This window comes from Pleuronectes platessa, chromosome 7 (assembly GCF_947347685.1).
Source record: "Pleuronectes platessa chromosome 7, fPlePla1.1, whole genome shotgun sequence".
Taxonomy (NCBI): domain Eukaryota; kingdom Metazoa; phylum Chordata; class Actinopteri; order Pleuronectiformes; family Pleuronectidae; genus Pleuronectes; species Pleuronectes platessa.
Window position 1 is genome coordinate 14,567,686 of NC_070632.1, and position 20,588 is coordinate 14,588,273.

The window sequence follows — 20,588 nt, forward strand, 5'->3', positions numbered from 1 at the left end:
CCTCATCAAGAATTGTAATGCTGTCGTTCTCTCTCTTGCTTCCTGTCTCACTTCACATTAAATGATTCATTGTGAGCAGGATTGGCCACGCCTGTGGTCTCTGCTGGTGGTGGTGGTGGAGGCTTGGGGGGGGGCACACCTTAAGCACATGTGGGTTGGTGAACATGCAGATGAAGAAGTGCAGTTTTCACAGGGTGGAGGCTGCAAGTTTGCGGTGAATCATTTCTTCTTCTGCTCGCAAAGGCAGTGAATACGTACAGGAAACAGTTTAACAGCCGATTTGACCTGAAAACACAATAAGGAAGGAAGGAGTACCCAGCGCTGCACTGCCACACCCATCATTGATACCCCAGCAGTTGCTGTAAATATTTGCATGGGGGAACAAGGTGTACTTCCTCTTACAGGAATAATACTGAAGTGAAAGGCAGGCTTGTGAAAAGAGGCTCTCTAACTGAGAAATTGAGAGCACACTGCAAGATTGTCATGCCTGAAGTTAAAGAAAGATATTTAACTTTATAGAACATCTTCCTCTAATCGTTAAGTTGAATTCACAAGCCATTAAACACAGATGCTCAACTCAGTTAAGTCAGGGATATTGCTTGTAGTTATTTACTTGACCGGCGGCAGTGAAGATTATGGAAATGCACACACCCACCTCCCCTCAGGATCTTTCTGAGCAGTCCACCATTAGGCAGGCCAACAGGATGTTATCTCAATTCTGAATATGTTCAGGATCCCTCTGTGCAAACATAACTGGTACAAACACTCTGTCAGTTAAAAGCATCAAATGTGAATATGGAGGAAATATAGTCAGTTCGCTGTTTTGTAGAAAATGTGCATAGTAGAGTCCAAAAGCATGTTTTGTCTTTTTCAAAAGAGTTCACTTTATAGTGCTCTTTATAGATAACCCTATATAGTAAACTAGGGGTTAGTGGTGATTTTGGTCACAGCCATAACATCAACACTCTCATTTCTCTCTTAAAAGTTGGTGAACAAACCTATTGGCCAATGACTCTCATCCTCTTCTACTAGTAGCCTTTGTTTTAGCCTCTATCATTGTCCTGTCATGTGTTCGTTCCTGTTTAGCGTGGCACCTGTAGCTGTCACAGAAACCAGAAGGGAAAAGAGCACAAATCAAATTTTTGAGCTGCTTATTTTATGAATTTATTTCCAAATGTAAACTTCACTATTTCATGCATACAAGTTATGACAACATACATTATTCAACAATCTGTTATTTTTCATATTTGCATAGGACATGGTCACAATATATTGTCTAACATGTAAAAAATAATGCCATAAAAAGGTACAGCAGAGCAGCTAAGACCAGCACATTAGAAGTGTGTAGAATCCGAGGAACTGTACAACTGTAATACTTGAATGCATGATTTTGGTTTGCTGAGAGAAAAAATCTAAAACAAAATAAATGACACCTGAAGGTTAGAGTGAGGTCACAAGTGGATGTACTGGCCATAGCTGAGTCGAGAGTTATTTACAGATTAGATTTTTATCGGCGCTGAGAGGGAGAGCAGCACCGTGGAGTCACTACAACAGGCAACTGATGGTGATGGGCAGAGGAGGAACACACAGAGGTATCAAGAGAGCAACAATACACTAAGGAGGTACGTTGAAGACAAACAGGTTCGGAACCAACAGGCCCTTTGGAATCAAAGGGAGGTCATTGACAGCACTGTGTGCTGCAGAACTTAGAACAAGACAAATCCTTTAAGGGCAAAGATATCCAACGTTCGAGTAAAAGACTTTTGTCATCCTGTTTTTCAAGAGTAAATTCTGTACAGTGTCAGCTGTGGCAGTCGAGTGAGAGCACTCGGCCAGTGAAGGGAACTGACGGATGTTTTCTGCTAATCTGCCACGCTGCACGTTCCTACTCACTCAGTCTCTAGTTAATACTCTTTCAGTCGTTGAGTATTGGTTTGCTCTTGTATTTAAATGAGTTTTGTTCATTCAAGTTAAAAAAAGTTGAGGTGCAGAAAAAGGTCCATATGAAGCACAACATCCATTGATCAACACTTACAGCATGTAAAGTTGAACCCAGGGGTCCATGGCGGGTTGGGTTCAAAGTTACTGCAACATTCATCTTTCCGTTCAAAGCCTTTGGTAACAGTCTTTAACTGTGGAGCCGCCGCCGAGCTGCGAGAACTCAAAGACTCCTTCGCACCGGTCAAGAACCATTCTTTTCTTTCATGGCTGCCGATTAAACATTATCCCACCTTAAACAGCCTCAGGCCTTTGACCATGAGGGAAGACATGCTCTGTCTGAACTTTTTAAAAATATTGCATGTTGTGTTCATTTGAATTGGCTTAAGCCTGCACAAAGAGCCCGCAGAGAGGAAAGGAGAGATTAAACCCTGGAAATGTTGACAATGAGAAACGTACCTTGTGCACAACTCACAATGGGTAAAACCTCACAGTCAAGACGAACTTCTATATCAAAACCTACCAAGATGCATCAGGTCAATGTAAGCAGCACATTTATAGCAAATGCAAAATTGCCAATCCTTTGGAATGGGTGGGCGTTCACTATCATTAAGATTGTTTATGTCAAAAAATACCTGTAATAAGCCATTATACATTGCTTGAGTATTGTACAGCAAAAAAAAAAGAAAACAAATTAAATAACAAGAATCAAATAAAAACAAATCTACACAGTCCAAAAAAAACTGTTTACATTAAGCAGAAAAAGAAATATTTAACTTAGAACAATTGCATATCAAATATGCAGAGTTGCTTCATTAAATCCTGTACATAACGTAAAAAAAAAAAAGTCACACTTTATAAAACTGTACACCTTTGTTAAATGTCTGATAGTAGCTAGTTTCTTGTTTTTTATCCTTTGTATGATCTTTATGAAGTTACCATTATGGTTTTGGCACACAATTGCATCAGTCATGCTTTTGTATTGTGATCAGTCAACAAGATTTCGGCTGAGACAGTCCCATCAGTGAATATATTCATGTCATTAATATCAACTTCTTAAATAATATTAAATGTTAGTTCTTTACATATTCGTCAACAATCAATTCTCTTTTAATGTATTTTATTTTTACATTTAGAAGAAAACGCCGTTAACATTTTGTAGAAACCTCACATTTCCGCTTTGTCGACGTTTAAAGTTGTTTTTGACAGATGTTGAAATCTGTAATCTTACTGGGATTACAATTACAATCATAAAGATGGATTAAAACAAATGCTGAAATTGAGTTTTATACCAATACAGTTGACATCATCCCAATCACAGTAAATATTCAGACCGAGACATAGTTGTGGAGCTCAGTAGGGAAGGGATGGTTTAAATATTTTTGTTAAAAAAATAATCAAAAAAACCATAGTTATACTTTTTCCCAGGAAGATTACTTATTGAATCTACAAGGATGTGCAGGACCCTGACAACATGGGATGATTATATAAAATGTAGCCCAGTGTTTTTTTTTTGTTTTTTTTTGTTTACAAAAGAAGTCTCTCTTTCCTTTCTTATTCAAGTAGGGACAAATAAAACCACCAGTTAATTGTGCTACTCATCAAGCAAATATAAGCTACATGATGGATGCTTTGAAAAGATATGAAGGTACATATTTCGAGAGGTATGATTTTTGAAAAACATACAAGCTTAAAACTTCTTACATGAGACAAAAAATTGTAATAATAATAATACACAATCGTGACTACATTGCTAACTCACAATGCTGTGGTCTCTCTCTATTCTTATGGAAAACTTTAAAAAAGAATCTAAGTAATCAAGGAAAAAGTCACCACAGGGGAACTCAACGTACATAGAGGTCAGGAAGTTTCCGTTTCTCATCGTGACCCCAATCACTCGTCCCAACGACCCTCTCAGTTTCCAACATGGAGGAACTTTGGATAACAGGCTCACTGGAGCGACCTGCATCCTGACATCAACAGAGTAGTAAGAGTATCTGGTTAAAGGGGTGAACCCCAGTTAAATGGGGTTTAAGTTGTGTTTCTGTATTCAAAAAAATATCCTGCCGTTACAGCCCGACAAAACAGTCAACGTTAATGCTGTGATAAAGTTAAAGGAATCGCTGAAATGACCTGAAGACAATGGAAAATCATCACAAAAGAAAATCATCAAAAAAAGAACATACTACTCTATATACCTTTCTGCAGAGAGGTTATGAATTATTTGACAACATATGCGAGTACAGTAAAAACGGACATGTACAAAACTGTGTTCAATGGCCTTTTGTGTTGTGTTATTCAAGTAGATTTGGTACAGTGAGAATAAAAGCAATGAGACACCCTCCCTGTGGAGGCCTGTATGTCACTGGTGCAGTATGGATGGATGGATGGATTGGTGGATGGATGGATGGATGTCTACACTGTCGCAGTGAGTTTGTTTTCTCATGGTATGAGCTTCGGGCTGCATACTGTACAGCACGTCCACCGGCGCTAATGGTCAAAGGTCTTTAAAGGAGCAGTTCATCATTGTTGCCCGGTGCTTAAAGAGGCATTTAGCAGGACTGTTGAATGTTATGCAGACATATCAGGCAGGAGCTGGGCCCGTAAAGAGGCGTTCCTGTGATTCCAGTGTGGTCGGACACTGACCAGCAGTGAGCACTGGGAACCCCAGGAACTGCGGAAGGCCGGCAGAGACATTTCTGTGCAGCCACGGATGTTACGACAAAATCTACAAACTGTCCCGGTCTGCTCTGCGGATGTCGACCCTGAGGTAAATGTGCAGAGTATGGATTAAGAAGTGATTTATGAAACCTGCTTAGGGGTGAGCCACTCAGACGATTTTTTGTTTGTTATTTTTTTCCGCAAAGACAACATTACACTACAAATCAAGTCAAAAATTGACTGTAATAAAATAAAAAGCCATGGGTAGACACCACAAAAAGCTGCTCAACAGCAATTAGAAGAAATTGTTTGTGAAAATCCGATTTCATTTTTGTTTTGTTTTCAGAAATGGTGAAAAGTAAAAACCCTCTCGGTGCTTTCCTCACAGGAAGTGACTGATTAGTGGCATTCAAAGTGTCATCCTGCCGCCTGGAACCTTATTTAACATCTCACAGAGTTTTCTTTCTCTAACATGTGGTGTTTTTGAGTAAACTACTGCATTCGGTCAAAATAAGGGATGGTTTTTCCTTCTGGAGGATGTGACAGAGCTGATTCTTTACGACCTTAAAGAGAGATGGCCGCTATGGCGAGGGAGGGACAAGGCCTGCCATTCATTAGCTTACACCTGCCACACCGCCTCAAAAAGGACCCTCCACGCTTTCAGGGCGAAGTTGTTAACATGCAGACCGCAGGGGTGAGGGCTGAGATGGGAAGATGAAGCGAACGCACAGGCTTCACGATGACTGCAGTCCGGACCACACTACATGCATGAAACTATCTGCGACCATAGTGCTGAAGCATTAAAAGCAAATGTAGGCATAACACAGACTGGCTGGGCTGCAGCCGTTTTGATAGTGGTGCCTGTTTGCATGGAAGGTTTACTGTGCCTTTTGCCCGACTTATTGAGGCATGTCCGTCTAGAAAACACAAGTGAGCTTTCTCACGGGCACATCTGAGCTTCACAGGCAGGACAACGTGAGACTGGCGAACGCTGCACTTTGCTGATATGTTCATTTTGGTTCAGATGTTTTTTCAACAGTTTAAAAGCCCCCTCGTTGCTAAAGAGAGAAGTTTGAAAGCAGCTGTTTGACGGCTCCGGTTTTACTTGTGGGTATTTGGCGCATCGTTTTCTTGGCATCGTGAAATCTGACTCCTCAGGAGGACCAGAGGATTTCTACCTGTGCTTAGGATGGAGTTGGGCACATCCTACCCACACTGTCGGCATTGTTTAGGCAGCACCGTTGTTCATATTCTTCTCTTTCTACTCTTATCTTACAGGTCGGATCAACCCACTAATTACAGCCATTTTTCCACTCACATCTCCTACAGTTGGAGGAGGAAGGGAGTCGCAGGAGGAGGAGGAGATGGGGTTGTCTGCAACTGGGTGTCTCCTCCTCAGTGCTGCTCAGCTCATGATAAACCTCTCCTCTTTTTTCAGGACCTGCCCTCTCTTGTCTGCCCACTTCAGATAGCTGCTTTGTTCCGTCTGCGCTCCACTGTGTTGCAGACCAGCCCGGCTAGGCCCAACTACCCCGGCCTACATTTGACCTCCTACTTAGGCGCACTTATGCAATTTGGCAGGCGTGCAGCCTCTCCGCTCCCTGACAGGACAGGTAGAGCCAGATGATTGAATGAGGGACTCCCTGAAAAATGGCATGATCACACTCCTCCTGCGGGTTGTGAATAGCTTCTTGTGGGATGCAGCTCTTTCCTTCGGGGAGGCTGCAAAAAAGTCAGAGCCAGGAGGAGGGAAGTGAGCAGGCTGTCTGGTTCTACCTGTGATACTGCCAACCACCAGCCCCAAGCCTCGATGAAGGGCGGCTCACAAGACCGAGTAGAAAGCTTTCTTTCACTCTTGTCTTTGGTACTTTTTCCTATGTGCTCGAGAGAGGGATAAATATTGTTTCAACCACAATCCCTCTGTGTCCATTTTGAGTGAAATACTGGTGATGATACAGCACTTTTGCTTGAAAAAGACGTATGAACAGCTGCTTTGAAACTTAACTGTGTCTATTTAAAGGTTTCTTCAACTGAGTGCATGTATAAAAATTGTTCACTCACTCCCAGTCCTCCCACTGCGCAGATTTACACAGTACACGCTGCATGCTAAAAACATGTTTAACCCAGTGTTACGGCAACTGACTGTGGACAGATGTGTATACTGAGGTGAGGGTATGGAGATATTGATTTCTAGATACACGGCATTTAAATCACATATGAATCCCCAGATTACACGTGAGTCCAGAGCATGAGCTTTGTGTATGATTGACCGTATGACCATAGGGCTAGTTTCCTTGGATGTGAAAACAGATAAAAATAAAAAAAATAAAAATAAAACCATAGAGTGCAATTTGTGTTGAGTGTAAGGCTGCAATATATGTACTGTAGGATTCTCTTTACTGTGTTCATTCTTTCAAGCTAACAAGGCCATCCCTGAGCAGGGCGTAAAATCCAACCCCTGTTGAATTTCAGAGTAAAGTGATGAGTATATTGTGCAGTCAATGTGAGTACTGTTCAGTACTGTGGTATTCCAGAAAAAGTAACTGTCTTCGATCCTGAGGTGTGTGTAAACCCCTTCTCCTCACCGGTTTAAAAAACAAAAAAAATCAAACATGATAAGACTTGTCAGGGCGTCTGTGTTTTTGTTTAGCCGACTGCGAACGTATATTGGACAACTAGCCATCATTAGAAGCTAAAAAAATACAGACATATGGTACAGAATGTAAATATTGCCATCTGGGAAAGGCATTACCTTCTTTTAGGATCACACAAGTAATTGCACTACAATAAGCAGTTATGTACAGTATGGTACACCACAGCAAGCGCAGGAATAGCAAAGGGGGGGGGGGGGGGGTTGCTGACAACTGTGCAACACAAGTGTTATGATGAAAACACAGGCCTCGCAGGTTAGAGGCGGAAAGTGCGACTGGTTTTCAGTTTAAGGCGAGTTGGCTGGGCTGAGGGTGGGGCTGAGGGTGGGGCTGGAGGCATCTGAGCGGCTGTAGTCGCTGAGGGAGCTGGGGCGCATGCTGCTGCTGCCGCCGCTGCCGCCATGGGGCCTCTTCAGCATGCCGGGTTGGAACTCTGAGTGGCGCCGGGCATGCTTCATCAGGTGGTCGCTGCGCATGAAGCGCTTGTCACAGAGTGGGCATCCAAACTTTTTCTCCCCCGTGTGGGTGCGGTAATGGCGGGCCAGCTCGTCGGAGCGAGCGAACTTCTTACTGCAGTCTGGCCAGGTACACGGGAAAGGTCGTTCTCCTGAAAAATACAGAGAAGGAAGAGAGATGTTGTATAAATTACTGAAGAAACACAAGACTACAGCAGCATGACTTTAACCACCAGTGTTTCTGAATGTTTTTACCTCCATAATTATAATTTTACAAGTAAAAAACTTGCAATTGAAGGAAAAAATAGGAAACAATTTAAAAGAAATTTTAAGATCACAAAGCAGCAAATTACAATATAGACGAGAAAGTGTAAAAAAACAAACAAAACATTATAAAAAGATTAAAACAGTCGGTAAGATCTACTAGATTAAAAGTAATAAGTAAAAAGAAACCGTACTACAGATCATATACACTTAATATTAGGGCCATCGCTGAACATTTTCAGGCCAAGATGAGTTATTTTTTTCACGATAGTATTATTGGACAAATGGTGAGCAGTAATGTAAAGTATTGACATTTGCGTTATAAGGTCAAAATCGGCTAAATCCACTGTGCATGCTTCAGATTTAGTTCAAAGGGAATTCCTTTTCTGCACTAAGCTTTTTCAGAAGTCCTGAAAGTGTCAGTTAGTGTAACCTGGAAAAATACAAACTCATGTCTATTCACACGTCTGCAATGTGATAACAACTCTGCTACCACAGTTAGTGACTCATTGTGAGGTGTTTACAGGTTGACAAGCCGTGAACCCTGACATGCGCAGTAAACACACGACAGGTCCGGCTCAACAGGACTGTGCTGTTTTCTCTACAGAGTCAACTCTGAGTCATCCGGGAATAATGATCCCAAGGCTACTGTTGTCACTAATAGGTCAGTAAGGGGAGGGATGTCAAAAACCACAAAAGACCTCTTCAGAATATATTTTTTTAAAGTGGGACTCGTGGGACATTGGGGGTAAATCACTTAGAAATTGCGCTGTAGGAGCAGACACAGTTTAATTATCTATGCTCCAGATGCTAATCACGCTCACATTGGCTGCCCTGCCCATTTCCCAACATGCAACTATATGTGACTCGGCACATGGGAAATTACACCCTTCCCCCCTCCATCAGGCAATAAAAGTGGGCTTTGACACAAATATACTCAAAGCCAGATGGCACCATATATCTTGTGGTTTCCCTCCATTCTGATTTGGAAACAGAGAGCGTGGAGCCTCAATGCAGCGCCGTGCGTTCACGCGCCATTATGTGTAATACTGTGTTCCGTTTAGTTACATTTCACTGAGTTTCTGCCTGACAATAATCCAGCATGCTAATTTTACTTTGCAGTGCTACACAGCAAAGAGCAGGACATATTATTTTAATGTCATGGTTCTTTCTGGAGAATAACAATAATCAATCATCATGTGTAAGTATATGCCAAGGATTTGAGGTTTGAAAAGGAATAGATGACGGGATGTGTTAATGTTTATTGGTGGCATGACAATAAGAGCAGGTCTTCCAAATGCTTTCTTTGTTCTGTGGTTTCCCCGAGGGCCACAATGGAAACAGTGCAGGTTCAGCATCAAACACTCATATGCTACCTGATGCCAGTGAGTCTCAAAAACAAGAACTCGGTTCACTATAGTCTCGATCCCTCCCCCCATACTGCACGGTTACAAAGCATGCAGGCAGACAGAGCAGGTCTAGACAACCCAGTCTGTGTTCCTGCCTCTGACGCCTCACCTCAGCTCCAGACAAACACCGTTGGCCCTTCCCACTACAGATCCTGAGGGCTCAGCCTATGTAAACTCTGTAACTGACATATAAACATTTGCATATGCACATCGCAAACCACCCTTTTTCTTGGTATCAGAACCCTTAACATGCCTTTTTCCTTACGATACATGAATTATTCCCCGGGAAATCAGATATGCCCCTTTATCTAAATCTTCACCATAGTTTAATGGGCTCTTCCCTGGTGCATACTTTCCACACCTTCCACAACATTTTGTATTTAATCCGTCCCATCCGTGCTTAAGATACAAACCAACCAACAAAAACCGACAGGGGTGAAAACATGACCTCCTAATCCGTTGGCGTTACCAATTCTTAAAGACTCAGGATTATCTGATTTCAGACCTTGGAATCAAGAGGAGCAGCCCATGCTGCCACATGGCCCCGCAAAATAAGTTATTGGCTAAAAAAGAAGTGCTGAGCCACGTAGGCAGTTTAAGGCTCAATAACCAGTGTAAAGGATCCAACAACATTAATATTTAACCAGACACCAGAGAGCCGGGCTGAAATATCCCGTCTAACTGCTCTGATACAGTAATGCAGTCATAGTGGAAGCATCAGGTATCCAACAGCTACTCACGGAGACACATCAAATTATGTGCAATGTGACTTCTTTGAAAATACAAAATGAACCAACACAGTGACCATTTTCTTCTGATGCTAAACTGCTTTTGGCATTTGGGTCGACAATATGCATTGAAATCCTGCTGCTCTAATGTTTCGCCTTGGAAGTTTCTCTTGCGTGAAGAGAACAAACATGCTGTGCCCCGATTTGTTGTTGAGCTTGTTTCATAACCATAAGGATCCACACGGTTTAGGGGGGGTTATGGAACATAGGCTTCGATCCTGACTGGAAATGATGATAGCAGCTATTTCCCTGTTGTAGTAGGAGGATGTCACTCTGCAAGATATTTCAATTAACTGCAGCCATCACTCAGCATCTCTGTTAAAAGACTAATGCTGCTAGCTACTCCCCTTACACTTCTGTTCTTCCCAACTAGTCCCAGCGTTGTCACAGCAGGACACTGTGGCCGCCATGACGCCCGGCCCCATCGAGGCCAGGCACCCATTTCTGGCAGAGTGCCATTTCCAGGGTGGGGTTTGTCTTTCTCAGAATGTGTCGGTTGCAGAGGGCAAGGAAAGGGGGGTAGTATGGGGCGTAATGAGGGAAGCTTTTCCCTAACGAACACAGTGACCCAGTTACCCGTAAAGGGAGTTACATCATGCAAACTGTACCACTGCAAGGCATTAGTGTCCCCCCTCCAAGGCGATGTGATTATGTCACAGGTACTCTTGTTATATAACTGTTCTCTCGGAGGCCACTGGGTCAGTAAATAAACAACACATCTCTTGCTCATCTCCCTTCACCCCCCTCTCATTCATATCTTAGAAGTTCGGCTCCTCGGTTTCTGCAGAAACGGCCGAGAGAAACGGAATCCGCCTCCCCGGTGTAAGAGATGCGGTCTGTGAAGGGGAGATCAAATCTCTTTTTGACGTGAGCAGCGGCAGCGGCACAGGAACTCTACTCAGTCACCTGCTCCGACAGCGGCTACCAGCATCTCAAACCAGAGGAGATAACATTCCTGGTGTGTCCTGGGCCAAACTCCCACAGCTTAAACCTCCACGTGTGCGTGCCATGAGAACTTGAGTAAATAGCTCCTAAAGGGCGAGAGAGGGGAACAAGCTCCAGCTCCTGTGGATACATGTGAGATCACCTTGAAGTTAACTTTGTTCTGGCTGTGAGAAACTGAGCAGGAAATATCTTTTACAGAGCTCATGACAACAACAAGCTGCAGACACACACACACACACACACACACACATGCACACACGCATGCATACGACCTGCACAGACTTTTACAAGCCTAGACAAAGGGAAAGTAAGACTGGAGTCAGACAGTAGATCACAGCTCATTAGATTTGGAGCTACCTCACCTCACTGCTGGCTTAGCTGCACAGCCAGCTTGGCAACATGAAATGAGAGGGACACCACTAACTCCAGTGGCAGGGCTCCGCAGAATCCTGTAATTTGGATGCATGTTTACAACATGCTATGACCTGTAACCAACCAGGAGCCAGCCACTCTGCCAGGAGACAAGCATTCATGTGATTTTGGGTAATACTAAAATGACTGGCGAGTCCCTCATCAGCATAAACCACTGAAGCAGACGAGGTAACCCAACCGTGCCCGGCCTCTCCCTCCACACTCACAATCACATACCAAGATGGTATAAACACAAACATGTGTGTGCAGAACAATAAATATACATTAAGGTTTTTGCAGCGGCCCATTTCTTTGTTCGTGCGGCAGAACATACAGAGGCCTTGCTTCACAAAAACAACAACAAAGGATTAAAACGTTCTGTGGTCTGTGGAGAAGAAAAAAACCTTGATTTGAAACACAACTGAGATCAGAACAACTGTTTACGTGGCTGTTTGTCTATGAAAAATTAACTCAGTGGGAGAGGAGTCAACTTTCCAAGAAAATCTGCCACGGCAAACTGTTTGGCTCTTTTCAGAGTTTGTTGCTAAAGATAAAGAATTAGACCTCCCTGCAGGAACAGAGAACCCTTGGGTGGGTCAGGTGCTCGTGATGAGGTCCGGCTTCAAAGTGGGAGAAAGCTCCGACAACAGCAAGCATTTGATCTCTTATCATCTTTTGTCTTTATTGAGGGGGACATAGCTGGCCGTTGAATAGCCCGGCTCCCCTCGTGGGCCTATAGCTGTCAGGTTGTGAACAATAGTGGCAGCCTCGCACCCAGCAGGAGAGGCACTCCTGTAATGCATTTCAATCAGACAGGCTGGGCGTACTAACCGTAACTCACTCCCCTTGGTCTGCACTGCACAGGGCTTATTGACATTCACCGGGAGACACGCAGCGGGGGAGGAGTGTGACTGTCTGTGATTCCTGCACATACATTACTTCATCCCCTCAACTCTTTAAGAGAACTGCCGGGATAACTTGCATTGACTAGCTCATCACATTTGCTTCAATTAGTTAGAGTGGGCACTCTCTTTCAGCCTTGAGTGAATAGTGAAACAACCTGCAGCCTTGATGTGTTGCAGGCAGTCCCCTCATTTTTTAAGCCCTGGTGAACTTAGGACATGCAGGCAGCTGCAGCTACAGTATTAATGGGTGTCTGCAGTTGGTCTACATAAGCAGGTGGGAGCAGGGATGCCCCATCACCCACTCTCACGGGACAATGCCAGCTCACTCCATTGATGGAGCCTGACATTATATCTCCTATGAGATAGACATCCTCACCGCCCGGTGCCCGACAAAGAGCCATAGCCTTGCTAGATCCTGGGAGGCCTCATCACACACACGATAAGAGCAGATACAGGCTGGGGATAGTGCCAGCTGTCCCAGTGTTATACCTGATACTCTGACGGTGAGTGGGAGAGAAATATTTTCACGAGGGAGATGATTATGCTGTCCTTCCCCCAAGACTGAACAAAATACTCCTCGTTCTGTGCCGAGGGCCTCACCCCAGTGTATCGTGGGCTGCCACAGTCTGATTTATCACTCAGAGAAAAGGGACACACCTTACATGCTGTAGGGAACATAAACGGCTCAGCTAGAGAAAAAAACACTCCCTCTGACATCAGCTCCACAGCCAAATTCAGCCATTGCCCCCTTATTTGAGCTGTGCTGAACAGAACACAGTGGACCCGGTCCGAGTCCAACTTTCAGATGGGACCCTTTGAGCGCCGACCTGACAGGCGGGTTCTCTGGTGCAGAGGTCACAGCCCTTCAATGTTAATCAGATTAGCTGCAGATGCATGCAGCTGAATATATGACCTACATCAATGCAGGGTATTGACAGTGACTATCCTAGTATCTAACCCCACCCAACCCCCACCCCGCCACACTGTACATTCTCCGTCTCTTTACTGCAGAACCCTCCCTCGCACGCAAAATGCGGCTGGCCATTTTTGAACAGTAGAGGTGAAAAATGCACAGTGTTCCACGGGTCTCTATCCCTCTCTTCCTGCCGCTGGTAATCAACACCACACCATGAGCCTTGGCCGGGTCTTGGCCTGGGAACACAACACGCTTCAGCACCTATTTTGCTGTGCAGGCTGGAGAAGCGCGGGAGGGGCTGGAGGGGGGACAGACAGAGTAGCTTTTATAGTAGTACTCCAGAGCTAACTAAAGAATACATGAGCCCTGTGGGCCATTGAACGCAGCAAAGCCAGGGAACTGCCTGACAGGGGCCTTTCAGTATTATGAGTGTCCACCATGCATGCTTAATCATGGCTAAATCAGGTTATATCCTGACATAGCGAGGAACTGTCCTACAGTCATCTTAACATGTCCATATGTACGTAACATAGCACTGGGAGAGTGCGTTCACCAGAGCACATCACGCTGTGGTGGGGTGTTTCATGGACCAGAGGATTAGCACAGACAAGATGGTGGGTCCACTGGTTGTATTTGCATCCCCAGGATCAAGTAGATTTAACTAATACCTTGTTTCCACTGGACGTAGTGTGGGCTGCTGCCAACCACATTTCATCCAGTCTTATCTTACATCGAGACAAAACACTCAAATGTATTCTTCTTTAAATGTATAACAGCCATGCTGCAGACTCAGTGGCACAGTGGGGCTTTGAGCTGAACTGACACCAGCTAACATGCTCACATTTGCTAACATGCTCGTGATGAGCATATGCCATGTTAAGCATAAAGTGCTTTAGCATGCTAACATTCGCTAATTACACCAAACCCAGTGTGCAGCTAAACTTAACAGGAATGTGATTACCTCAGCAGGTATTTGGTCATAAATGAGATGCTGCACATAAAACGGAAAATGTCAACCTGCTGGTGGAACAAGAGAAAAATTCAAATGATCATTAAAAAGTAATTAGGATTCATGATCGAATACCAAACCTAACTGCAATGCATTTCATAGTTGTTAAGATATTTCAGTCTGGGCTGTTGCACGACACACTGCTAGCTTGCCCTAAAAATGACATTTAACTTATAGCTTCACCCGAATGGAGGTCAATGGAAAGTGTTGGGCATCTCCTGACTAAGGAGTCATCCTTTTTTGTTTCACTTTAGGAGAAATATTACTCAACTGGGAGGGATGGTGGAAATCCTGCCATGTGGCAGGTAGAGAGACTAACCTCTTGTGCCCCAGTGTATTTTTTGCATATTAGTACACCAAGGTCAGGCTCGGGAAAGACCAGGAAAACCCCATCTCCACCCTGCTACCTCATCACTGCCACCAGCCACACAGGAACACTGCACTCTGTGTAGCCCGGCAGCCAAATATAAAACCACTGGCGGAGATGCAGTTTATATAAAATGAGAGACTCCTGCTTCTCTTTTTCCATACCAAACTTGGGATAATTTTACGCTTTAAAATAGTGTCATTAACCGCAGTTATTTGACCGAAAGTAGAAACTATGCTAACTGGAGCTACATGATGGTGAAACTGTGCTGCCAGGTGGTGCCACTTAGTTTTTAGGACAGACAGTAAAATGCTATACAGCAATCTCTCGGTATTAGAGGTACCCCCAGCATAACACAAAAGATGTCTAGACAAAACGTCAAACGAACTGTAAAATATGTCATTAGGCTCTTTGTCTTTGAGAAATATTGACCCTGTTCCTCCCGGTGATTCAAATAGTTTTCGAATAGGTTTTGTACACTGACAAGATGGCCTTTTGTGAGGCCCAGCTGTGGGGGGCACAGAGGAGCCGGGCTGTTCTTTCTGAAGAAGACATGACTTGTAATGAGCTTGTCAGGGGCCATCTCTCCTTTGGACGTTGCCGTCTGCATGACATGACTAAAGCAGGGTAATGAGCCTTCACAGAAAACACTGTGTACCCCATGACCGTAAGACACCTCTTGGGAAAGCGGGACCTCATTGTTAAGGGTCTGTTCCACAGTTGAAGAGAGAGAATAAGATTGAATAAAAAGAAACCAACTAGTGCGAGAAACTCCATGTGAAAGAGTCAAAGGCAGTTGTTGCCTTTCTGGCCCTCATTTGCTCCATTTGACTGTAAAGCAGAGTTTATCTGTGCATCAGCATTACACAACTGCAATTTCCATACTTCAGGATAAGTGTATGGGCTGGAGGGGGAAAAAGTCCCACCTCCCACACCGGAAGATCAGACAGAAGCTGTATGGTAACCATAGACCCCTAAACTGCTGTGGATTCCACGACATCAAACATGATGCAACATAATGAGTGATTTAAATTCCACCTGAACACCCATGTCTGCTACATCCTACTGGCCGTCTCACTCTGGGCTTAAGGACACAAAATGTGGTTGAAACCTAAAATTTGACATTTAACCGGGAACCTTTTACCACCTTTTTTACATTACATTCCATTTCATTAAGCTGACGCTTTTATCCAAAGTGACTTACAATAAGTGTATTCAACCCCGAGGGTACAGACCCAGGACGACAAGAATCAAGAAAGTACAATTTCTTAAAAATAAAGCAAAACTACAAAGTGTTATAAGTAAGTGCCATTTAAGTCTTACTAAAGTGTTAGTTTCAAAAAAGTTGTTAGTATATATATATATATATATATATATATAAAAAAAAATTATTCAAGGTATAGTCAGAAGAGGTGTGTTTTTAGTTTTTGGCGGAAGATGTGTAAACGTTCAGATGTCTGGATGTCGATGGGGAGCTCATTCCACCATTTAGGAGCCAGGACAGCAAACCTTTTCAGAGATAAATTTACCAGTTTCTCGAGAAAATCCTCGGGTCTGACAGGGTTGTAAATTATCCTGAATACGATACAAGACAAGAGTTTTCCAAAGGTTAAATTAAAAAAAACGTTGAGCTCCATAAACAAACTTGTATTCATGTTCATCGCACTGGATTGGCATCAGAAACACTGAAGCCCTGAAAACTATGTTTAACTATATATATAAACCCTGAATCTATATTTATAGCAGTGGTTATCTGTCATTTATATTTACCCTCGACAATGCTTCAGTAGTTTGAAAGAAACTATGAAATACATTGCAATATACTGAAACTAAATGAACAAAGTATATAACTAGCAAGTGTTAGTTTAGTTTAGATTTTTGTTTCCTGACAATAAAAGCCAAGAGTAAACAGCCGATATTGTTCAACAAAAACATCATAACATGAACTAAAATGTGATTTTTGCATGGATATAAATGAAAATGATAAAGTTCATTCTGAGTTTGTAATGAGATCAATTATTTGATGTGCCGTAGAAAATGTGTACATCAGAAATAAAATGTTGCTCTGGTTTTAGCTCCAAAGATCTAAAAAGATGGGATGATGAGGCTTTGGGCGTTAGAGAAGTCAAGTAAGGACACCCTGTTCCCAGCTCTTTGTTTAGTGTCTATGACAGTGCTTCCCCCCTCAATTAGATAGTGGTGATTGGCTGGGGATGGGATCCATTCTCTCTTGACTCTGCTAGTAGGGGCTGAAGGGAAGTGCACCGCCAGAGTCTGGCTCTGTGAAAGCACTGCAAGGTTGGCTGAGACAGCCTGGCTGAACCTAGATGACCCACATTCTGAGGCTATCCAATCAAATAAGCAGCAAGAGCCATTATTATGGGAATTTATGGGGCACAAACCAATCGTGAAGCCAGACGCCGGGCATATCGACACAGAGAAGCAGGCGAAAGGAAACACTTAGCAGGCAAAGAGACAAGGGATTGGGCAAATTCAGGGCAATAAAAACTGCACTTAAAACACATGGCTGGGGCTGAAGGGAAGCACACTGCACTGGAGGCTGGCACACTGAGAGAGGCGCTGCTGCACGTCTGTCTCAGATGAACTGAGATGACTCACATTTCGTGACTATCCAATCAAATAACAAGAAACAGGACGCAAGCCAATCACAAAAAGCCAGACACAGGAGTGTGTCCTGAAAGAATGGAAAAGGCTTAATAAGCAAAGACACAGGGGCAGGAATGATGGACAGTTATAGACCTGCACTAACACAAACTATTATTAGTATCATGTACTCCCACTTTATGTATAGACATAAGTCAAATCAGGGCTTCATTTTCTTAGACTCTTAAACTGATAATGCACCAGAGCTGGCAGCACCAGGCTGCAGCTGATGGATAAAAACACAAAAAATACACAACAGCACGACAGGATTAACCACACACATCAGAGAAAAGACACCTCCTAACAGACCGGAGGTAGCGTGTGCGGGCAGTTATATAGTTTCCCCTTTATTTTCCAAGGCATATGGCATCCATATGAACGTCTTCTAAAGGATAATACATCTGGAGATATAAACAGATGCAAACCAGTCACAAAGCCAGGAAAGGGGAGTGCACCCTCCCAGTTAGACAGGCACAAAGAAAAAAGGGCTGGATAAGTAAACAGACAATAATTTACCTTTATATATAGAGTCACAGACAAGAGGAAGAAAGAGGTCATAGTCGATAATGTGTGTTTTTTTTTCTATCACGTAAAATCTCAAAAAGACTCAAATGTATGTCAAGTTCAAATAAGGTTTCCTGCGATCAATGTGTGTGTGTGGGAAGAAGCAGAGGAGGGAAGGGAGTGAGAGCTGCAGTCATGTAACAGGCTCCTCAGTCGAGGCTCAGCTAGCTGAGTCTGTTGCTGGCCAGATCAGCTGGCAGTCTGTCTGCTTGGGGGTGTGGCACATCACAACAAAGGGCTCTGGGCAGGCGGAGGACTGCGCGGCGCTTATCAAACCCCCCAATTTGAGCCGATCTACATCTCGTTTCCCTCCAATCTCTCTCTGTCTGTGGCTCTCTGTCCTGCGGAATGCAAAGCGCAAATGTAGAGGTGTGGTCCTTCAGGAAGGTCAAAGCCAACCGAGCCTTCACTGCCGATCTGGAGCGCGTTTCACAGCCTCTCTCCCCATCGCTCTCGTTTCTCTCTGCAGTGTGACGTACTGGATGGATCTTGAAAACTTTTTTTTTTTATGCATCCGCATATTCGTCCACACTTGTTTATTTATTCTGTGATGTGCGTAATGCGTGTTGTTGAATGTTATTTATTTTGTCATGATGTCATTAAACTAACCAAAGTTTACTTTGTGCACGAATATACGTCAGTGTAGAAGTGATTGTGTAAGAAAAACGGGATGTTTATGCGTTTTTGCTTTGTATTTTCGGTTTATACGCACCGTCCAATGAGGGCGGTGTGGGGGGGAGTAACGCCGTGACAAGGCTCGGAGACTTGAGTGGGAGTGGCACTGTTTTCGACTCGCTCCCTCCCCGAAATCAAAATGACATTACCCAAAGTTCACACAACTTAAAGGCAATAATGCAATTGATTAAACTATGAGCCAAATCTGCCCCAATCCGTCCGTCTATTTCCATCCCCGGGTGGATCCGTGCGTATTTACGCATGTGGCACACACACCCATCCTCCTCTGCACACATATCTCTCTGGGTGTATAACAGAAACCAGTTTCTTTATTCAAATCTAGATTTTCGTAGCTTTAATCATCTCATCCGCTCCCGTGTATATTGAACCACAACAAGTATAATGTTCACAGCAAGAAACATTCGCATCCGGTGAGACTGACCTGTGTGTGTCCTTAGATGAGCTTTGAGGTGGGAGGATTTGCCATAAACTTTTTCACAACCTGAATAGGAGCATTTGTGCTTTTTCTGGGGGGACTCCTGCTCTGCTCGACCTCTCGATCTCTTGCCTCTTTGTTTGAGCGAAGGATCGGAGATGGTGGTAGGTGTGGCAGAGTTTCCATCATCACCACCACCATCATCATCATCATCCTCATCCAGCAGCTTCGGCATGTTCTCATCCTTTATTTTTGCCTGCTCGGCAACATTGCCGGGAGTCTGCTGCTGGTTAAAATCCGCCAGGATCCGTGCCACCACGAACAGAGAGGAGTTGTCTCTCACCAGGGGCTCCTTCATCTCCTCCCCGCTCCTGGAGGAGGAGGACGGGCTCTCTGGTTTCATCTCCCTATTCCCTTTAGGAGCGTGAACGATTGCACGGCTGGACATGGAAACAAGGCACTCTGCAGCAAAGTGATCCATCGTGTCTTTGAAACAGCCCCCTCTGCTTCTGAATGACATTCAAAATAACACTAACAACAACAGTAATATAAAAAAGAAAATGATGGCGCGTTGGGGAAAGTACTTGCTCCGTGTTTCCCTTTGTGTGGTGGAGAAGAGGAGGTGGTTCTCGTCAGAGGAGAAGTGACTTTAGGATCTCACCCCGGCTTTCCAATATCATCAACATCCTGTGAGAGAGACGCCTCGGACAAAAATGCAGACAAGCCCCTCGGATGGAGAAAAAACCAGAAGAGAGCCAGAGTCTTTGTTTAGTGCAACGACGCTGGAAACAGGAACTCTACAAACTTGGATGTGTTAACTCCCATCGCGGCTTCAAACACTCCGGCATAGTGAGTGTGTGCGTGTGTGTGTGTGTGTGTGTGTCTCCTGAGCGCCTGCTCCTGCTGGTTGTATCCGCGCTGGGGGCGTGTCGACCGGCAGCGCTTCGGCAGCATCGTCAGAGTGGCCGCGCATTCATTGGGCACCGCGTGTCCTCAGATGCACCGAGCAGGACGAGTTTGCTTGAAAGTTTCCCCACAGGTTGCTCACGGGCGACACGGTTACATGCACTGCAGAGACATTTCAGGAACAAAATGTGCAATACAATGACAGTATTTTTCTGCTGTCTCCGAGCACCGGGCGGGATGGATCGTTCTGCAGCATCCTAGTCCGCGTGCATGGACACTGACACGTGGTGTAATATTTGCAAAAACATGCACACGATGCAGGAGTCATTTTTAATGTCATTCTACTGATATATCCATGGAAAACAGTCTCGAATGAAATAAAATGAAATGTCTTCTTTTTTTTCACAGAAGCAGCAAATCCGTACATTGGAAAGGAGTATAATCTATATGACCCTCAGTATAGCACATACAACTAATCAACTAATCTACAACGGTCCCCTAATGAAACAACATTTAAATTCACTAGAATCAGGTGATTGATTTTTTTTGGCAATGTACTAGGTTGCACATGCTCATCAATATAATGAAAAATCTGTGAAAATGCCATATTTGGTCACGTTAATA

General features: G+C 44.0%; 1 protein-coding gene across 1 annotated transcript; it reads right to left on the reverse strand.

The window, feature by feature from the left end:
- Nucleotides 1-1,139: 1,139 nt before the first annotated feature.
- Nucleotides 1,140-19,981, reverse strand: klf13 (Kruppel-like factor 13). Its single transcript, XM_053426006.1, has 2 exons — nt 19,065-19,981; nt 1,140-7,857 (listed from the first exon to the last, which is right to left on the reverse strand). Exons 1-2 carry the CDS (start codon nt 19,576-19,578, stop codon nt 7,538-7,540), a joined length of 834 nt encoding a protein of 277 aa, XP_053281981.1. The 5' UTR covers nt 19,579-19,981; the 3' UTR covers nt 1,140-7,537.
- Between the last annotated feature and the right edge of the window lie 607 nt (nt 19,982-20,588).

Excerpts from the sequence above, each read along its gene's own strand:
- klf13 (XM_053426006.1), bottom strand. The coding sequence starts at position 19,578 with ATGTCATTCAGAAGCAGAGGGGGCTGTTTCAAAGACACGATGGATCAC. Across the intron at positions 7,858-19,064 it reads TCATCTAAGGACACACACAG|GAGAACGACCTTTCCCGTGT; the intron begins GTCAGTCTCACC and ends TGTATTTTTCAG.